This window comes from Myotis myotis, unplaced genomic scaffold (assembly GCF_014108235.1).
Source record: "Myotis myotis isolate mMyoMyo1 unplaced genomic scaffold, mMyoMyo1.p scaffold_m19_p_11, whole genome shotgun sequence".
NCBI classification, from domain to species: Eukaryota; Metazoa; Chordata; class Mammalia; order Chiroptera; family Vespertilionidae; genus Myotis; species Myotis myotis.
In genome coordinates, this window is record NW_023416315.1 from 992,022 (window position 1) to 1,006,116 (window position 14,095).

General features: G+C 58.3%; 1 protein-coding gene across 1 annotated transcript in view; it reads left to right on the forward strand.

Annotated features, from left to right (window-relative positions):
* ABCA13 (ATP binding cassette subfamily A member 13) overlaps positions 1–14,095 on the forward strand; it is a 123,235-nt gene that overhangs the window by 76,363 nt on the left and 32,777 nt on the right. The window contains exons 36-41 of the mRNA XM_036328975.1: positions 927–959; positions 4,315–4,521; positions 8,257–8,346; positions 10,907–10,976; positions 12,151–12,269; positions 13,018–13,105. Coding sequence (XP_036184868.1) covers positions 927–959; positions 4,315–4,521; positions 8,257–8,346; positions 10,907–10,976; positions 12,151–12,269; positions 13,018–13,105 — 607 coding nt within the window. The remainder of the gene's footprint in view (positions 1–926; positions 960–4,314; positions 4,522–8,256; positions 8,347–10,906; positions 10,977–12,150; positions 12,270–13,017; positions 13,106–14,095) is intronic.

Consider the following 14,095-nt stretch of genomic DNA (forward strand, 5'->3'; position numbering starts at 1 on the left):
AGCGATGGCCGTGGTACCAACAGGGCACACTCTGTGTCCGTTGCCCTCGGTGGACACGTGGGTGGTTCCCACGGCTCAGCGGCATGCCTCTCTGTAAGATCCTGATTCGGATTCTTTCGGATAAACACCCAGGAACGGGCCCAACGGGTCATATGGCAGTTCTCTTTTTAAAAATATATTTGTGTTGATTTCAGAGGGGAAGGGGGAGGGAGAGAGGGATAGAAACATCAGTGATGAGAGAGAATCATGGATCGGCTGCCTCCTCCATGCGTCCCACTGGGGATCCAGCCCAGAACCTGGGCCTGTGCCCTGACTGGGAATCAATGTGACTTCCTGGTTCATAGGCCGACGCTCTGTTCCTGAGTCACTCTGGCCGGGCGGCCGTTCTCTTTTTAATATTTTCAAGAACTTCCACAGTGCCTTCCACAGCGGCCACACCCATTCACATCCGCTTTTCTCCACCCCCCCCACCCCCCCAAAGCTGGTGCACAGCAAAGGAAATGACCGAGTGAAACGGCAACCTCTCCAATAACCAGATTAAAAATTGGCAAAGGACCTGAACAGACATTTCTCAAAAGAAGACGTAGAGACGGCCACCAGGGGCAGGAAAGGTGCTCAGCCTCCCGCGCGTCCAGGCCTGCAGCGGGAGCCACGTGGTGACCGTGCCCCCGTGGGCACGGCCGTCACGGACAACCGGGTGCTCATAGGTGGGCAGGCGCTTAGGCCCAACTTCCGCTCGCTGGGTTCTGAGGACTCCGACGTCCACGTCTGTTGGAGAAGCGCCGCTTTCCTGTGCGCGGGCCGGGGTCCCTGAGAGGCTGTGAGCGTCGCCACGCTCAGCGTGTGGGAAGGACCCCAGATCCTCCAGTGCAGGGAGGAGCTGGGAAACGTGGTTTCCCCTTTAAGGCTTCTCCACGGTTTTTCAGAAGCCTCCCCTCTCCCGCACGAGGTCTGAGACTGCGTTGACATTCTCAGCTCTCTGGTTTGTCAGGAACACTCCACCTACCACCGTAACCTGTTTTCTCCACAGTTTCATCCCCGGTGCTCCATTCCTCATTGCTGCTTCTTGTGCCGATGGAGAGCAGTGTCCACACTGGTTAGCGGAGGGCCTGTAGCCTCTCTCGTTGGCTTGTTAAGGATTGTGTTTGCACAGCCCACCCTGCGCGGCGAGGCATCATCCTCTGCCCCCTGAACGAGCTGTTTCAGGTTCTCTGTGTCTCCTGGGCTAGCCGTGCTGCTAACCCCCAGGGCTGTCTTTCCTCTGTCCACATTTCCTCGAACGTGGGGCACTGCCTTCCCTGCAAGCCGGCGGGTGGGGGGTGGGGAGCGTGGCTGCTGCCTGTGGTACAGGCCAGGGAAGGCCTGTTTCCCACGTTAGCGAAAGCCCCGTGGAGCTGGTGGCGGGCGCTTTGCAGAAAGCAGTCTGCCCAGATGAACATGGAACTGAGATGGACTCGGGCAGACAGATGCTGGGCAGGTCGGATGCAGCAGGTCCTGTTAGGGGCTGTGGGGGTCGGGGAGGTGAGAGGCATGAGCCCTGGCAGCCGCCCAGACCAGAGCTGCCAGAGTGCGCCAGGTGGTGGCAGGCGGCTCTGGTCCTGGGTCAGGGCAGCAGGCACCCCAGCGGGCTGTGGCCCTCCAACCCGAGCCCCATTCCCTCCCCCACTCCCTCTTCCCTGCTCCCTCTGAGCAGCCCTGCCCTGCTCACTTCTTCAAGCCACTCCCCCCCTGTCAGCAGCCAACTGTGCTGGACTCCGGGCCCGGGGCCCCCTCAGGCTCCGCTGGGTCACTGACAGGCTTTGTCAGGGCCTGACTCCCTCACACGACCAAGAGCCCTGAGGATGTTTTTTTAAAATCTTTATTGTTGAGATTATTATAGATGCTCCTCTTTTTCCCCCCATAGCTCCCCTCCATCCGGGTCCCCCCCCAAGCCCTCGCCCCCCGCACTGACCTCGTCCATAGGTGTAAACTCTTTGTCCAGTCTCTTCCCGCACCCCCCACACCCCTCCCCCCCGAGAATTGTCGGTCCGCTCCCCTTCCATGCCCCTGATTCTATTACATTCACCAGTTTGTTCTGTTCATCAGATTTTTTATTCATTTGATTTTTAGATTCACCTGTTGATATATATTTGTTGTCACTTTGTTGTTCATAATTTTTTATCTTTAAAATTTTATCTTTCTTCTTCCTCTTCTTAGAGAACACCCTTCAGGATTTCATGTAACACTGGTTTGGGGGTGATGAACTCCTTTAGCTTTTTCTTGTCGGTGGTGCAGCTCTTTATCTGACCAGGATGTTGTTCAGAGAGGGCCGTGACCTAGGGCCCAGCCAGTGCTACGTGCAGTGAGCACTAGGCTTTGTTCCCCAAGTCGAACTCGTCTCACAGCCTCTGCTGAACGGGGTGCATTTACAAATGAGACAGATTAATCACATCAATTTTAAGGTTCGTTTCAACTCTCAAATTCTGCAACTCAGTGAACACAGAATGATTAAGTTTCTATTTCATGAAATTGGCTTCATTTTCGGAATAAGTACACAGCGTTTACAAAATGCTTATTGATTACAAGATGCCCAAATACTCATTGTGGAAAAAATCCAGAATATTTTGAAGAAAAAATGTAAAGTAGCCATGTTCTTACCACATAAAAATGTAAACATTTAAGTCGATTGAAAATGCATGTGCTGCTTTAGCTTTCGAATACAAACACGCACTCAGTCAGGGAGCACAGTGTGTGGAAATGGTTTCCTGAAAGACACCCTATTTCATGGGCGTACACACGCCCCGGCGTGTCCTGTGAGTTATGTTTATCCTGTGTGCTGCTCTGCGATACACTCTGTTCATCTGGTGTCTTTCCTGTACTTACAGATTCACATTCTCATCCTCTCCTTTTTGGGGCTCATATTTCCTCCACTGCTCATTTCACCGACTCTTAGACATTTCTTTTGAAAAGATGACATCATCCTCTTGACGTGCTCTATTCACCTCATGACACGCAGTGAGCGCGCCCCGCGTGGGTGCCGTGCTGCTTCCCGGAGGCTGCTCAGCTCGCGCAGGTCCTGCGACCTGTTCCGTCAGCCCCACGCGCGGGCAGTGCGGGTGTTCCCCACTCCTGGCGACTGTTTCCTCTGGGACGCAACAGCTCCTTCTTTGACATCCTTGATGCATTTCACCAGACCCTACTGGGTTCCTGCAGCCAGACTGCGCCTGCCCCCGGCCCTGCAGAGCAGGCCAGGGCTCCCGCGCCCCCTCCATTAGGGTGTGCGCCCCGCGCTCTTGGCCGTATTGGTGCGCTGACGATCTTCCTGCTGCTCCACCTCGCAGTCATCGGTGTGGCCCTCTTGTGGGCTGCCTGTGAGCTGCGTGTCCGTGCATGCGGTCGCTTGGCTATTCATTAGTCACTTTAAGTTGTGTCTCGCTTGGCATTCCGTAGTTGTACTCATAAGTCAGACACGACCACTCCCAACAGTTTGGGTCAGCATTTAATTCTGTCTGTTAAATTATTCATGCAAATGCTTTTATGAGTTTAGCCATGAATATTTGATTGGTGGTTGATTCATGGCCATGAACTATCTTGGCCTTTTACTTTTCCCATTAGCATATGGGGGGAGGTGGGGAAATTCGTTTTTCTTAATATGAGCAAAGCCTTTCCCCCCGTCTTACTGAGCTGATGTGGTGAGCACTTACTGTGACTGAGGCCGATGTTGTCTCTGTTCTGCAGCTTAGTGAGTGTGGCAATAACAATCCTCCTCACTTAGAGGGAAGAGGTCCCAAGTCTTCATTTTAAGGCTGAGGGAAGCGACATTCAGAGAGGGTAGGTCATTTTCCAGAAGTCACACAGCCTGTGTGGCGGAGAGTTCCCCAGCCCCAGTGAGTCTCCGGGCCAGGCCATGGGCACCCCTGGCCACCCTCTGCCTCTGCTCCTGCCTTCTACCACCAGGCACGTTTCCCGAGTGGAATCCACACCCAGTGGTTTGTCTCCTCTCTTTCTGTACCACCTGCAGCCCAGACAAAACCTTCCACATCAGCCCTTACCTGCTGCACACGTCTGAGAAGGTGCAGCTTGTCATTGCCATTGATGTCCTGAGGTGACCCGTCCTGTAGATTTTTCCAGAGCTCTCATTCAGTGAGGGGTCGTCTGTGCTCAGAGCTGCCCGGTTTACCTGGGGCCCGGGCCTCCCAGGGGAAGGGACACAGCCTGGGCCCCAGGTGAGGGGTCACAGAGCCGAGGCCCCAGGTAAGGGGTCACAGAGCCGGGGCTGTGGGGCCCAAGGTGACTTGGGCCTGTGTTCTTGTCCACAGACGGTGCCCCTGCCAGCACCCTCACGCAGGTGGCTGCCCTGCTGACCCAGCGGCTGTGCCGCACGCGCCGGGCCTGGCGGGGTGCGCTCTGTGACCTGCTGCTGCCCGTCCTCTTCATGGCCTTGGCGATGGGCCTGTTCATGGTGAAGCCTCTGGCCACCGACTACCCTGCCCTCCAGCTCACGCCTGGCCGCGACGGGAAAGCCGAGACTTCCTTCTTCAGGTAAGAGACCCGCTCTTTCGGGGAGGCCCTCACTCCCGAGCTCCGTGGGGACAGAGGGCACAGCAGCAGCTCCGGGACCGCGTGTTTCCTACATGGAGTCCTAGCAGGAGGGTCCGCTCTCCAGGCCCCGTTCAGGGTGAACGAGGCAGCCTGGCCTCCAAGCTCGTGTCTCGGGGCACCTGCAGCTCCCCAGGCACCAAGCCCCTCCGTGAGTGCCCCTGGCTGACATGCCACGGCCCGGCCCCTCCAGCCCACGGCCTCCAGCAGGCACCGGAGCCAGGTCTCTGGCATGGAGGTCACCACCCTCCGCTCCTCCTTCCTCTGCGCTCTCCCGGCTGGGGCGCAGGAGGGCGTCTCGCTGCGGGCCGCTTGTCCTCCACTCCTGGGGTGCAGACTGGGGGCGCTTCCTGGTCCCCAGCCCCGGCTCTGCAGCTGGGCTTTAGGCCGCATTCCTGTGCTGCCGGACAATGGGGAAGGGGCAGTGACTCCCAGGAGCCAGGCCCTGCAGCTGCTCATCAGCCCAGGCACCTCAGAGGGGAGCTACTCTCCTGCCTGAGGCCCCCCCATCCCCCCTCCCACCCTCGCCCTCCTGCTATTTGAGCTCCATCTGCAGCAGAGTCATGGGGGGCGGGGCAGACAAGGACACAGGCCCTCAGGGTGGTGTGCCGGCCACACTCTGTGCAGCAGGCTGCGGGGTCGCGTGGACGTGGCACCTCGGAAGTGCTGTTGTGGGGAGAGCACGGGACCCACTCAGAGCCGCCTCAGGAGCCACAAGGAAGCGCTGGTTTCCATCCTGGTGGGAGGGCAGGGTCCCCCCTGCAGCACCTGAAGTAGCCCTGTTCCCGGGCACCACGGAGCAGTCGTGGAGGAGCGAGCCTTTGAGTTTTATGGCACCAGGACAAGCGAAAGCCAGTTGGTTTGTTTTTTCAAACAGTGACCTCTAGACCGAAGCAACAAAATAGCAAAAAGTAAACCATAACTGTAAATCTTGCTCTTAGTAATTATTCCAAGGAAACCACTTTATGGGTCGATATTTTTTCCCCCAGAAAAAGCATGTTAAACTTTTGTGTTTGTTCTTAGATTAATAGGTCGAAAGAGGGCGATCTGAGCATTTTCACAGATGTCACAGGAGCGTTTTCCTTTTATGAGCGACATTTCGGTGGGAAATGTGTCTCATTGTGGAGTGTTTTCTCATTTGTCAGGAACGTGAGGGCTGTGGTGCAGGGGTCACACTGCCCGCTTACGGGACGTAACTTCGCTGTAAACGTCAGCGTTTCCATCAGGAGCGTTTCTGGCTGTAGCCGTGGGAGTCATATTAGGCCAGTCATAAACCATGTTGACTTAACAGTAAAAAACCCAGTTACTTTTACCAGCAAAAGTGGTTTATTCGGAAACAGCAGAGAACTGCAGTCTGGGATGAGGACGCTGTAGCAAAACTAGGCAAGGTAAGCCAAGAGGAGAAAGAGCATTAGAGACAGAGGAGGAAGTGGGAGGGCGCTGTGAATGCAAGTCCCAGGGAAGCGCGATGGCGTCCCATTGGCTGAGCTAGTTGCCGGGCAAGGAGAAAACCTTCCTCCCCCTGTGGGGTGGTTGGACTACAAAGCAGTCTCTTCCCTGGGGCTATGTCCCTGAGGGCCCCACTCCACGTTAAAGGAGGTTTTCTTCCCTCATTGTCACCAGCGCCTGAGCAGCTACGATGGGTGCTGAGTCCGTGAGAAGATGGTGTTTTCTGTGACATCCTCCTGGGGTCTGGGCTGCAGCGGTGGGTGCGTGGCTACTGCTCAGCAGGACAGACCCGGTGTGATGAGCGCGTCCTCTCTGTTGCCGTTGTTCCCTCGAAAGACGAGGCCAGGGCAGAGCGGTTCCAGGGAGTGACTAAGGAGCAGAGGCGAAGGACAGGCAGCAGTGACCTCGCAGCTTTCACCAGGCGCCTCTGGAGAACATGCTGTGCTCCAGCCACTGTCCTTCCCTCCTGGAGCAGGGGTTCCAGGAAAGAGACCGAGAAGCCAGACTTGACACCCATGGAGATGCCGGCAGGGTCCCTGAGCACAGGGGGGCTCACGGGAAGGAACTTACCGGCTGGGGGTGGTTTCCAACCAGTAGCAGGAAAGGGGGTGCCCCTCTGAGGAAGCTGCACCTGGGTGCTTCTGCCGGGCTGGGCTGGGTGTGGCTCCCAGGAGAGGGTGTTCGTCCCAAGATGCGCAGGTCTGAGAGTGCAGAGGGATTCAAACACTGTTTCAAGGCTCCCCCATCGGCAGCAGGGAGCCATTGGTAACTTGCGAGATAAAAAATGCCAGATGGGTCTTGTAGAGGCTCAGAGAAGGGACTAGGGGATTAGGAATCTCGTCAAATCCCCACCGAGTAGAGGGCGACCGGCACAAACATGACGTCACCTCTCATTCGGGGCGGGATTGCTTTCGGGATGGGACAGTAAGCCTGACGGCTCGGACGTCCCTTGCTTGAAAGCTGGTGACCGTCCAGAAAGATATTTGGGAGTCAGTCAGATGGCCACTGTCCACGACCCAGGAGACCAAGTAGAAACAGCGGGGGCTGAGGAGGCTGCGGGCTCGGTGCTCCAGGAGGGGCTCCTGCTGCACGTCCTTGCCCGGAAGAGGAGGTATCTGCGTTAGTCACCTTCGTGCTCAGAGCGCCCACTCGTCTTTGCTTTTGGGATGCATGTTCCCACGGCACGCACCTGAAAGCATGTGATGACAGGCGTGATGTAAGTCTTAGGCCAGGGGTCCTCACACTTTTTAAACAGGGGGCCAGTTCACTGTCCCTCAGACCGTTGGAGGGCCGGACTAATGTTTAAAAAAAAACTATGAACAACTTCCTATGCACACTGCACAGATCTTATTTTGAAGTAAAAAAACGGGAACAAATACAATATTTGTATTTGCATGTGGCCCGCGGGCCGTAGTTTGAGGACCCCTGTCTTAGGCAGTCACAAATCTGTGTCTGTGAGACTGTCCTCCAGAATTTTCAGTAACTGCAGTGAGCCCGACTGCCCGTCAGGCCAGCGTGCAGCGGCTGCAGTGTCGTTTCCTCCACATTCTCCCACATCCGCCGTTCCTGCCGTGGGTGGGTACAGTTTCAGTGGAGTTTGTTTCCACCCTCCCCCCAGACTAGGACCACCCGTCTTCCGCTGGGGTTCCTCCAGGAGGGAACGGTGGGCGGCCTGGTTCTCCTCGGGGGCCCTCGGCTGCCGACGGCCCAGGAGACCTGTGTGTGCCGGCCGCGCCCAGGCTTCTGCGCCGGGCCTTCCTGGGAGCAGGGGTTCGAGAGAGAGCACACATGCGGCGGCGGCACAGGCACGGGGTTTCCCTGCAGGCCTGCCAGGGCGCCGGCTCCGCCCGCCGGAGCTCCAGCAGCACAGAACGTTGGCGGAGACGTGAACGTCGTGACACCGTGTAATACACGCGGCCTCTGAAACTCATTTTAAATCCGTGTAAGAACGCCACAGATGGTAGCGCCACATTAAGCGAAAAGAGGGGAAGAGAGCACACCCTGAGGCGGCTGGGCACACATGGGCCTGTGGTGGCAAACTGGTCAGTGGGAGAAACTTCTTCCCTCCTTCCTGGCTCGGTTTTACCATGGAAACCGAACCAGCCGCTGGCTCTGAGCTGCGGAACCGTGCCTGTGGCCAGCCCAGCGCAGGCAGTGAGGTCAGACCTGCCTGTGGCCTCCGTCTGACAGCTCTGCACCCACCTCCCCCTGCCCTGTGTCTCCCGACAGCAGTGACAGCGATGGCATGGACCTGGCCCGCGTGCTTCTGCGCGAGTTCGGAGACGGGGAGCAGCTCTGTGCCAGCCTCGCCCCAGGCCTGTGAGTATCAGTAATTCCCAGCATCCCGTGTCTGTGAGGAACCCAGCGCTAAAACATGAAGTCGCAGTTAACTAGGCCTGCCATTTACTTTTAGGGAAACGTGTGTGTGTGTGAAACAATTCGCTCTAATTCTTCTTTAACTGAGGGACTTAGTGACTTTGGGTTGGGAGCCAATTGACGTGAAGGGATCCTAGAGGCCTGGCCTTCAGCGAGCATGGCCCGAGCCCGCTTTCTCGCTGAGCCCCCCTCGCGGGCCTGGCTGCTACTTACTGAGGAGCTCCATGTGGCGGAACCGGGCAGGTGTGGGCACGGCCTGGACTCAGGCGTTAGCGCTCTGGGCAGAGCAAACGGGGAAGAGATGAAAACCATGATGATGTATTAAGGACAGCAGTGCGTGTTTCCAAGTGATAAATATAAAATGCAGACAGTAATGCCATGTTGGGAATCTCTTTTTCTAATTGATGGGGACACTTCTGCCCATTAGTCATGGCGGCCATTAGCTCCAGACTGAAGGGCTGGTAATGGTCTCGGCAGGGGGATTAATAGAAAATTAATTATGTTGTTTTCCTTTACTTTTCTTCTGAAAACAAAGTAATTGCTTTAACTAAATAAAGCTGCTCTGTGAGGCTTTCATTCTCTGCGACTGAACTGAGCAGGACGTGAAATCATCTGCGAGGAGGAACTCGTGGTCTGGGCCACAGAGAAGGGCATGGGGCGGGGGGGGGAGGCGGTTCCTTATCTGGCCTCTCGAGGGAGAAGGCATAGAGCCAGTGCCAAGGGCAGCAGGACGCTTTCCACGTTCTGTGCAAACAGCAATTTCACCTTTAGGTTCTTGGCCAGGCAAGGCCCTGGTCCCCAAACTCGCCAGCCCAGCCTGCAGGCCACGCTCTGCCTTTCCCCTGCCCTCCTTCCTTTACCTGTAAAACCCAGGTAGCCTGTTCCTCACTCCTATTTTGTCTCCATTTCTACCCCTTTCCTTGGGCAAAGGCTGGGCTGCGGGCTGCCTCATGCAGGGGTGCTGGGCGCACCCCGTGAACAGCAGTTGCCGTCCATACCGCACAAACAGCTGAGGTCTGAGACCGAAGCAAAGGCTTTGACTTAAAACAAGGGCCTTGGCTTCTCTGGGTATAACGTGTGGCTGAGTCCCGTGATTCCTACGCGCTCCCTTCCTGGCGGGCCCAGCTACCGCCCGGTTCCCTGAGAGGAGGCCGCCCGGTGCTGGTCACACCTGCGTGCTCGGCGGCCTCTCTGCTGAGCTCTGAGCGGTCAGGCCTGCAGAGCGCCTGCCCGTTGAGACTGAGCTGTCGCGTTGTTCTCCTAAGGGGTGTGAAGTCTGAGATGTGCCGGCATTGCTAACTTAGAAACAGGCGGCAGGTTTATGTCTAGATTCATTTTATAAGGTAGCAACCCGCTGGCACTCGGGACGATTCCCTCACGATTTCGGAGGTAAAATGGTCCCTTTCCCACCCGTTCTCGCTGGTCTTTATCTGTAAATTGAAAGTGGGAGTTAGCCAGTCCATGTTCCTGTTGAACTCCTAAGGCTGCGTGGGGAGGGCGTCGCTCTCTGTGCGGACTCCACCGCAGCCACAGGAGGGCCTCCCGGTGGGACCCCCAGTCCCAGGCGGCCCTGTGTGCTGTCTAAGAGGGAGCAAGGGAGGAGAGCGGGGGGGGGGGGGGGGTGTTGGAACAAACAGACTGTTTTGGAAGAATTCGCTGTTCCGAACACTCGCTAGCAGTCATGGGAGGCATGCAGAGCGCGGGCAGCCTGCTGAGCGGGAGAAGCGAAAGGAGTCAGGGTCGGATCGCAGTCCGACGAGAGTCGTGGTCTCCGCCTGTGCCCAGAAGCAGGACTGGGGAGGCTTGAGGTCAGTTTTTATACTTTAGAAAATGAGGTGGAATTGCACTCTGCCCACCGGGTAACAGGAACACGGGTTTCTTTTCACCGGGCGGACGCGTGTCCCTCGGTGCTCTGTGCTCTGCCCGCGCAGAGGCCGCTGAGCTCCCGGCCCGGCCCGCAGCGGAGGCTGGAGGAGTCGCCTCACCGCCAGGCCCCAGCGCTCCTGCCCCAGGGTCCGTCCAGTCAGCTGCCTCCCTTCCTTCCCAATCCCTGAGTAAATAGGAATATTCTCACTAAAGCAACGTTTGACTTACATTCATAAACTCACAGCACGAGGCCTTCGAGGAAAGAGCTCGGGGGACTTCGGAATAAACAGGGGTTTGAGCTGTGGCTGCCAGTTGTTTCCTAACAGTCCTGTGTGCAGCCTTCTCCAGGCAGAAGTGGAGCAGTCGGTTCCTCTGTGAACGACGGCCAAGTGCGTGTCTGTCGGGTGGACAGCGCGGTTCACCATGCACGTGGCCTCCTGTGCTGCTGCTGAAGGTGCTGGGGTTTGAGACCAGGACTCGACCCGAGTCTGGAAACCCTGTCCTCAGGCCAACATCAGCGTGGGGGCGCATGGGGGCACGCGGGGGCGGGCTCGCAGCCAGCGATGTGCCTGTCGATGGGACTCGCCCAGAAGCCGGTGTACAGCCCGAGCCTCACTCGGTCCTGTTGTTTCCGCAGGACGAACGCCTCCTGTTGGCACCCGGAGCCCGCGTCTCACCCAGAAGCCCCGGGTTCCTGTGGCTGCCTGGTAGGTGTCAGTGGCATTCTGGTTTTTTAAAAAAGTCTAAACCTCAAGTAACAATGTTTACTTCACTTTTAAAACCTCCGTTTCTGTTAACTCTGAGCCTGGGGGCTTCGGTTGACGTGGGGAGCTGCCCCTTGGGAAGGTCCATCCCACAAAGTGAGCGTTCATACCCTCGGACGTTACGGACGTTACGTGGGTTCCACGGCGGCCCCTCGTTTACGCTTCAGCTGACGCCGGGAAGCTGGACTCGCCTGGGGGAGAATCTCCCCACATCCCGGCAGGATGCCTGGGCTCCTGCCCCATGTTCTTTACATGAGTTCTGAGGACGGGGGTGAACGCGAAGATGCCATCCGCCTCCTGACGACGGCTGATGCCTGCTGAGCGGAGGTGCTGGCATCGATTCCAGGCAGAGGCCTGGCTGCCCCGTCTGCAAGGAGCGCAGGTCGGGATCCACTTGGAGAACTGATTGGAATTCATCTCAAAGGAAAACTCAGTGGGCAGTTAATGCAGGCGTCGGCCTCTCAGCCACAGTGGGCAGCTAACGTGGGACCCCGGTTACGAAAAGGAGGAGAATCAGCTTCGGAAGCCGATGCGCAAGCCAGTGTCCTGTCCGGACTCGTGACAGTCCTCATGCGTGACCTTCCCTACACGTCCCGAGAGATGGGAGGAGCACGGGGCCCGGGTCCGAGGCGTGACCTTCCCTGGATGTCCTGAGAGATGGGAGGAGCACGGGGCCCAGGTCCGAGGCGGCAGGCAGGGCCTCCCCCCGCTGGGCGGTGAGTCCATGATTCTGAGTGTGTGAGTCACCTGAGAGGAGCGGTTAGGCTCCTGCTTGAGGCCCTTCGGGAAGAAGCCCCGAATTCACCCTTCGCTCTCCCGACTTCCCGCCCCTGCGTCTGGGCTCCTCCAGGTCACGGGCGAGGAGGCACTTCCCTGCCGCGTGCTCACCCACCTGCCTATCTCACACCGAAAAGCACCCCCAGTTCCCAGTGTGACCGGCGCCCCATCCGGCGGGTCTGTGTCATGCAGATGGGGGCGCCCCCAGAGGAAGTTTGAGAAATCAGCGTAGACGCCAGTAGGAATGATGCTGCAGCGATGCCTTGCTTAGAACGTCAGCCCACCCGCTTGTGTGGGTTAAAAACACGTTTCCGTTCTATCTCCCTGCCAGCACCTGCAGAGCTGCCACAATGCCAGTGCCCGGGCCCCCGCCCTGACCGACCTCCGAGGCCACACGCTGCTGAACCTGTCGGCCCTCCGCCCGGAGGAGTACCTGCTGGCGCCCGGGGAGAGCCCCAGGTGGGTGCGGAGCCGGGAGCGCTGGGCAGGGCCGGCTGCTCCAAACGCAGTGTCCTTAGGACGGGACGTCTCGCAAACGCTTTGGGGTAAAAGGCCCCGACCACTGACATGCCCTGGGCATCCCCTGGTCACATCACCGCCAGAGGGGGAGCAGGTGGGAGCCGCTCGTGAGCGATGCCCCTCAAACCCTCTGCTCTCAGCGCCCCTCGGGCCGTGTGTCCCAGCTCCGCGTGGGCTGCAGGGAGAGCTGCCGTGTGTGGATTCCCTGGGCCTCAGTGGCCAGCCAGGGCAGGGGAGCAGGCAGAGTGCCTCTCGTGGTTTTAAATCACACCACAGCCCCAGCCCCGCCGCACAGAGCAAGGCAGATTGCACCCCACCGAGGGAGCGGGAGCACAGAGCAGGGAGCACGGGGCTCGGAGCCGCTGGTCTGCAGAGAAAGGAGCCTGAGTGGCGATTAGAGTGTGGCCATCGCGGCCATCCTGTCCGTGGCGCCTAGTTCCTCCCAGGCGGTGAGCTCCAGCAGCCACGGCGGAGCCCCCTGCAGGCCTCCTGTCTGAGCAGCTCCCTGCCCCGGCCTTGCGAGCTGCCGTTCCTTCTGCTGCTGACCCATCTTTGTGGCCATGTCACCGGGGCGGATGCTCAGCCAGCTGCTCTTCCAGGGCCATTAAGATGAGCACGGTCAGGACGAGCGCCTGCGGGGGGCCCTGCACGCCCTCGGCAAAGCCCTGACCGTGCTCCCTGTCCCCAGGCTCGGGGGCTGGTCTTTCGGAGGGCGAGGCCCGGATCCTGCTCAAGATGCGAACTCAAACCTGTCAAAACCAGAAAACCTGGCAAAGGTAATAGTTCTTGTTGTTTGTTTTTCCTGTTGGGAGGCATTTAGGATATCATACACCTGAGACCCAGGTATATTCGTGGGCTCAGGAGGAACCAGGCCAATCCCAGCGTGTGTTCCTGTGGAATCAAAATAGTTCAACGGCCCCGAGCGAGGTCCTTTTCCTGTAGCCACGGAGCACACGGCCTCTGTTGGTTAAGACCAGACCCACCCAGTAGACCTGAAGCACATGGGAAGGCGCCTGGGGCAGGACAACTGGAAGCGCCCCTGGGGCCCCTGGTGGCGGGACGTCCTGCGCACTAGCCTTCCCCCTCCAGAGTCCGGAGGCGGGGCCCAGAGACCACACAGACGCAGGGGCTCGGCAGGACTTTCCTGTGCCCCGCGAGTGTGCAGAGGGCTCCTCAGGTGAGGGGAGGAGGACGGGGAGGACAGGCCTCCCACCAGCGGGAACTCGGGTGCTGAGTCCCAACAGGACGGTCACAGGGAGGCCACAGGGCCTCACTCACCTGCACACGCGATCCCCGATGCGGCCTCACTCACCTGCACACGCGATCCCCGATGCGGCCTCACTCACCTGCACACACGAACCCTGATGCAGGGCCTCACTCACCTGCACACGCGATCCCCGATGCGGCCTCACTCACCTGCACACACGAACCCTGATGCAGGGCCTCACTCACCTGCACACGCGAACCCTGATGCAGGGCCTCACTCACCTGCACACACGATCCCCGATGCGGCCTCACTCACCTGCACACGCGATCCCCGATGCGGCCTCACTCACCTGCACACGCGATCCCTGATGTGGCCTCACTCACCTGCACACGCGAACCCTGATGCAGGGCCTCACTCACCTGCACATGCGATCCCTGATGAAACATTACGTTGCTGTGTAGACTGCTCAGCGGTCCCTCCTTCAGCAGGCAACACTTTTGTTCATTTCCTCTAATAATGTTTTAGCCTTTCATGGCACTAACACAGACCTTCCTGTTCA